Source organism: Stegostoma tigrinum, chromosome 25, assembly GCF_030684315.1.
Source record: "Stegostoma tigrinum isolate sSteTig4 chromosome 25, sSteTig4.hap1, whole genome shotgun sequence".
NCBI classification, from domain to species: Eukaryota; Metazoa; Chordata; class Chondrichthyes; order Orectolobiformes; family Stegostomatidae; genus Stegostoma; species Stegostoma tigrinum.
In genome coordinates, this window is record NC_081378.1 from 50,131,560 (window position 1) to 50,137,622 (window position 6,063).

The 6,063-nt window shown below is 43.1% G+C and overlaps 1 protein-coding gene across 1 annotated transcript in view; it reads right to left on the reverse strand.

Annotated features, from left to right (window-relative positions):
* tmcc3 (transmembrane and coiled-coil domain family 3) overlaps window positions 1-5,269 on the reverse strand; it is a 125,782-nt gene extending 120,513 nt beyond the window's left edge. Inside the window, exon 1 of the mRNA XM_048554529.2 lies at window positions 5,004-5,269. Coding sequence (XP_048410486.1) covers window positions 5,004-5,042 — 39 coding nt within the window. The 5' untranslated portion in view covers window positions 5,043-5,269. The remainder of the gene's footprint in view (window positions 1-5,003) is intronic.
* Window positions 5,270-6,063: the final 794 nt, after the last annotated feature.

Here is a 6,063-nt window from a genome sequence, read left to right on the forward strand (position 1 = left end):
CTTTACACTGTCCTCACTTTACACTGTACCCACTTTACACTGTCCTCACTTTACACTGTCCTCACTTTACACTGTCCCCACTTTACACTGTAACCACTTTACACTGTACACACTTTACACTATCCTCACTTTACACTATCCTCACTTTACACTGTCCTCACTTTACACTATCCTCACTTTACACTGTACTCACTTTACACTGTACACACTTTACACTATCCTCACTTTACACTATCCTCACTTTACACTGTCCTCACTTTACACTGTACTCACCTTACACTGTACCCACTTTACACTGTCCTCACTTTACACTGTACCCACTTTACACTGTACCCACTTTACACTGTCCTCACTTTACACTGTACCCACTTTACACTGTACCCACTTTACACTGTCCTCACTTTACACTGTCCCCACTTTTCACTGTACCCACTTTACACTGTACCCACTTTACACTGCACCCACTTTGCACTGTCCTCACTTTACACTGTACCCACTTTACACTGTACCCACTTTACACTGTCCTCATTTTACACTGTCCCCACTTTACACTGTACCCACTTTACACTGTCCTCACTTTACATTGTACCCACTTCACACTGTACCCCCTTTACACTGCACTCACTTTACACTGTACCCACTTTACACTGTCCTCACTTTACACTGTACCCACTTTACACTGTACCCACTTTACACTGTCCTCACTTTACACTGTACCCACTTTACACTGTCCTCACTTTACACTGTCCTCACTTTACACTGTACCCACTTTACACTGTCCCCACTTTACACTGTCCTCACTTTACACTATCCTCACTTTACACTGTCCTCACTTTACACTGTACCCACTTTACACTGTACCCACTTTACACTGTCCTCACTTTACACTATCCTCACTTTACACTGTCCTCACTTTACACTGTACCCACTTTACACTGTCCTCACTTTACACTGTACCCCCTTTACACTGTACACACTTTACACTGTACACACTTTACACTGTACCCCCTTTACACTGTACACACTTTACACTGTACACACTTTACACTGTCCTCACTTTACACTGTACCCCCTTTACACTGTACACACTTTACACTGTACACACTTTACACTGTACAGCATACTCAAACCAGAAAATCAACAATGGTAAACCATCTCATTTAAGTCACTTTGCCGATTCATTTTGAACGTGTGAGAGGATAAAACAGCTTGATCTTTCCAGCTCCCTTTGCTGAATTACAAACACGCTGTTAGAATTAAATGGATTTAATTTAAATCAGTCCTCTGTCACATTACACAGCACACTGACGGAGACGTAACTTTAAACATTAATAACTAATTCCACACCGCCCACATGCGGAAGGGTGATTCGATGGAAGAAGTGCTCTTTATTTGATAGAATTAACTCTATGAAAGAAGATAGAACAGTTCTGAGGAAGGGTCTCCGGTCCCGAAACGTTAACTCTATTTTTTCCTCCACCGATGCTGCCAGACCTGCTGAGCTTTTCCAGCAACTTTGTTTTTACACTTGACACTGGCTGACTCTCGTACTAAGGGAGTGCTGCACTGTTGTTGGTGCAATCTTTCAATGAGAGGTTTAACCAGGGCCCTACCTGCTGTCTCAGCTGAATGGGAAGTTTTCCAGGGCACTGTTGTGAAAAGTGCAGGCTTGGAGTTCCCTGCATTTTTGTTTGTAATCAGTATTTGGAAATTATTTACATCTTATCAGCTTTGCTGGCTGGGCATCTGTTGCACACATTCATAGAAGCCATACAGTGTGGAAGCTGGCCATTCAGCCCATCAAGTCCACACTAATCCTCTGAAGACCATCCCACCCAGACCCATCCCCCTACCCTATTCCTGTAACCCTGCATTTTCCATGGTTAACCCACCTCACCTGCACATCCCTGAAGACTACGCCCAACTTCGAGTGACCATTCCACCTAAGCTGCACATCTTTGAGCTGTGGTAAGAAACCGGAGCACTGGGAGGAACCTCACAATGAAACAGGGAGAACATGCAAACTCCACAGAGACAGTTGCCCAAGGGTGGAATCAAACCTGTGTCCCTGGCGCTATGAGGCAGCAGAGCTAACTGCTGAGCCACCATGCCGCCCAAGTTTCCTTAAGCGGTCACACATTTAAGACTCAGATGAGGAAGAATTTCTTCGCTCTAAGAGTAGTGAATCTATGGACCTATTTACCACAGAAGGTCATTGAAGCTGGGTCATTAAGTTCACTTAAGGCTGGGACAAACAGCTTTTTAATCAGGAAGGGAATCAAGTGTTGTGGGGAAAAGGCAGCTAAGTGGAGTTGAGGACTATCAGATCGGTCACAATCTTACTGAATAGTGGAGCAGACTCAATGGGCAGAATGGCCTACTTCTGCTCCCATTCCTTATTGTGTTATGGTCTTGAGAAGCTGGTGTGATCTTTTCCTCATGACCGCTGCAGTCCACCTGCTGAAGGTTGACCCACAATGCCCTGAGGGAGGGATTTCCATGACTTTGACCCAGCGACAGTGAGGGAATGGCGATGTATTTACAAGTCAGGATGGTGATTGGCTTGGACAGGAACTTTCATATGGTGGTGTTCCCATGTATTTGCTGTCTGTAGCAGTGTGCACCATCTACAAGATGCACTTCAGCAACACACCAGGCCTGTTATGACTCACCCTCCAAGCCTTCACCTAGAAGGACACGGGACACAGGTACAAGGGAAAACCACCCTCTGCAAGTTCCCCTCTAAACCACTCATTTGGAAATCTATCACCTTTCCTTCACTGTCGCTGGGTCAAAATCCTGGAATTCCATCCCTAATGGCACAGGAACTGCAGTGGTTCAAGAGGCAGCTCACTATCATTTCAAAAGCAACAGGGAATGGACAATATAATTTGGCCAAACCAGTTATGCTTGTGTCCTCAGAATTAATAGAAAAATATAAATTAGACATCGTTACTTAATCCATGAGAGGATCTATGGCTAGGTCTCCATCCTAAACAAGGTCCAAATTTGTTTTGCCATTCTTCATCCAGTCCTTGTGACATTATCAATTTGAGTGAAGTTTAATGTGACCTCCAACATTAACCCTTCCAGAACTGTGCCTTATGCAGCAGCTGATGGCAGGAGTGAATCTTGAAGGTGCTGGACAAAGTGAATCTTGAAGATGACGTCAAGTGGGCTGTTCGATCCTGGACAATGTTGAGTTTCTTGAGTGTTCGTCGAGCTGCATCCATCCCTTCACTTTCATCTGAGCTGTTTGCTAACAAGGACTTCATGTCATGTTGAGTTCCACATTCTACTCATCTCTGAGTGCACCTGAGGGGTTGTTGCAGTGTCGGAGAGATTGTTTCAAATACGTGCCAAGAAATCCCACAATGCTCCCTGAAGAAAAGTTCATTCCCATTGGATTTTCCTAAATTTCAAGGGCTGTGGGACATCCAAAGCACTTCATTGGCTGGAAAATGTTCTGGGATATGAAGTTTTCCAAGACCCCATAGGAATATAACAAGCCCAGAGAACACGGGGAGAAACTCAGCAGGTCTAGCAGCATCTCTGGAGCACCTTCGTCAGAATTTGTACTCTGTTTGAAACATTAACTCTGTTTCTCTCTCCATAAATGCTGCCAGACCTGCTGAGCTTCTCCAGCAGAGAAACATCAAGTCATAGAGATCGACAGCACAGAAAAAGGCCCTTCGGCCCATTGTCTCTATGCCAATCACAAACAACCACCTAACTATTCTAATCCCATTTTCTATCATTGGCCCATATTCTTGTATGTGTACATCTAAATACTTCTGAAACGTTATAAAGTTTTCTGTCTTAAAGGCAGTGAGTTCCAAATTCCTACAACTATCTTTTTTTCCTCACATTCCCTCTAAACCTCCTGCCCCTTTCCTTAAATGCTTTAAGGGGAAATTTTCCATCCTCCCTACCCTATCTATGTCCCTTGTAATACTATACATATCAATTGTGCCCTCTCTCAGTCTCTCCTGTCCTAAGTAAAACAACCCTAGTCTGTCCAATCTCTCTTCATTACTGAAACTCTCCAGTCCAGGTGATATCTTGGTAAATGCCCAGTGAATGTGGATTTCAGAACTGCACACAATACTCTATCTGTGATCTAACCAATATTTTATACAGCTTAACCTCCGGCTCTTAAACTCACTGCCTCTGATAATAAAGACAAAAACTTTCTGTCTTCTTACCCACTTTATCCACCTTCCCTGACACATTACGGGACCAGTGTACATGCACACCAAGGCACCTCTGATCTTCAGTTCTTCCCAGGGTCCTATTGTTCCTCCCTTCACTTATGTGTCCTGCCCAAGTGCATCACCTCATATATATCTGGATTGAATTCCATTTGCCACTGATCACTCCATCTGACTAATATGTCCGCACCCTCCTGTAGTCTAAGGTTATGCTCCTCACAACTTACTGCCTCACAAATTTCCATAGCACCCATGTCCTGTTGAGTTCTACATTCTATTCATCTCTGAGTGGACCTGAGGGAGTGGTACAGCGCTGGAGAGGTCGTCTCAAGTAGATGCCAAAAAAAACCATAATACTCCCCAAAGAGGGAAATTCATCCCCACTGGATTTTCCTTTATTACAATAGTTATGGACATCTAAAGTATATCATTCGCTGGGGAAATGTTCCGGGGTACACTGAGGGTTTGCACATTGCAGTCCTTTGTCAAACTAACAATTTCACTGACTGCCTCTGTCCCGATCTAACCATTCATTCAGCAAGTTATTCATCATCACGTTTGAAAATGTACAGATCAGCTGCTGGCCTGCTGTAAATTTTCACTTACACAACACAGCTTGAAGTTTGAAACAAGGAACTCAGTGCTAGATGAACACATTTATTGAAATATCCACAAGTTCAAAACATCAGTTACACTTCCCTTTTTTAAATGGAAGTAAAATTCAAGTATTTAAATGAATAATAGCTGCAGCTAAGATGCAAATAAATGTTAATGTTTGGTTCAGTGCCTTACCTGCCATATCATGATATTTGGTAGTATATGTCTCTTCATTTCTCTTTAATGCAGATAAAGATGGTTTGAAGCAATGCAAAGTACCCTGTGCTGACCAGAGCTTTTCACTGTTCAGGCCCACCTCTTCCTCTGTGTTTGTGCCAGCCATCCTTCCCCTTCAGTCTGAGCACAGACCAATCACCGATGGGTCTCTGGCCAGCTATACCACTTATCGATGCAAATGTTTCCATTAAGGCTTAATCTAGTTCCTCAGTCTGTTTTACAGTGTTGTGTTACAACGCAGGACCATAACAAAGACACCTAAACCCAGTGAGTTTTCTGTCTGACTGCAATCATTCAACAGATGACCCACGACAATCAGACATTTCTGTCAGTGGGACTGCAATAGTCATCTGTACAGAGTAAAGAGGCTTTGGAGTGGAGCACTTTTCAATAATTGGCATTCACCAGCAGCTCAAAATACTTCCAGGCAGGTGGCTATGTTACGAGATTCAATAAAGCTCAGAATGTTTTTGAGCGGTTGGATCCGATTAAAGAGAATCTGAAAATAAAAGATTTGTTGCAGGAAAAATAACAATAGACTGTTGTAAAAACCCAACTGCTTCACTAACATCCTGCAGGGAAGGAAAACTTGCCATCTTGGACCAGTCTATTTCACTTCAGCCAAAAATCAATGTCAAATGAAGTTTGTTATCACCAAGTGAGAATGGGTAAACCCCAGTTCTCTTTATTTAACCCCCTCACTCAGCCACGTCAAAGGTTTCAGTTCCGTTTAGAACAGGGCTATATCTTTCGCCAATTAGAGCATTGTTAATTATTTTTAATGCAAGCAATAAGGAGCCAACTGCAAGATTTTATTGAGTTAAACCTTCTATTTCATGAGAAAAGTAATAAAGATGCAAAGTCATATGTTTACCCTTCAGGCAGTTACTTAGGCTTATAATCATGTACACAACAGACACTTTCTCTTCTCACACTCACACACACACACACTCACTCACTCACACTCACACACACACACACACACACACACACACACACTCACACACATGCACACACA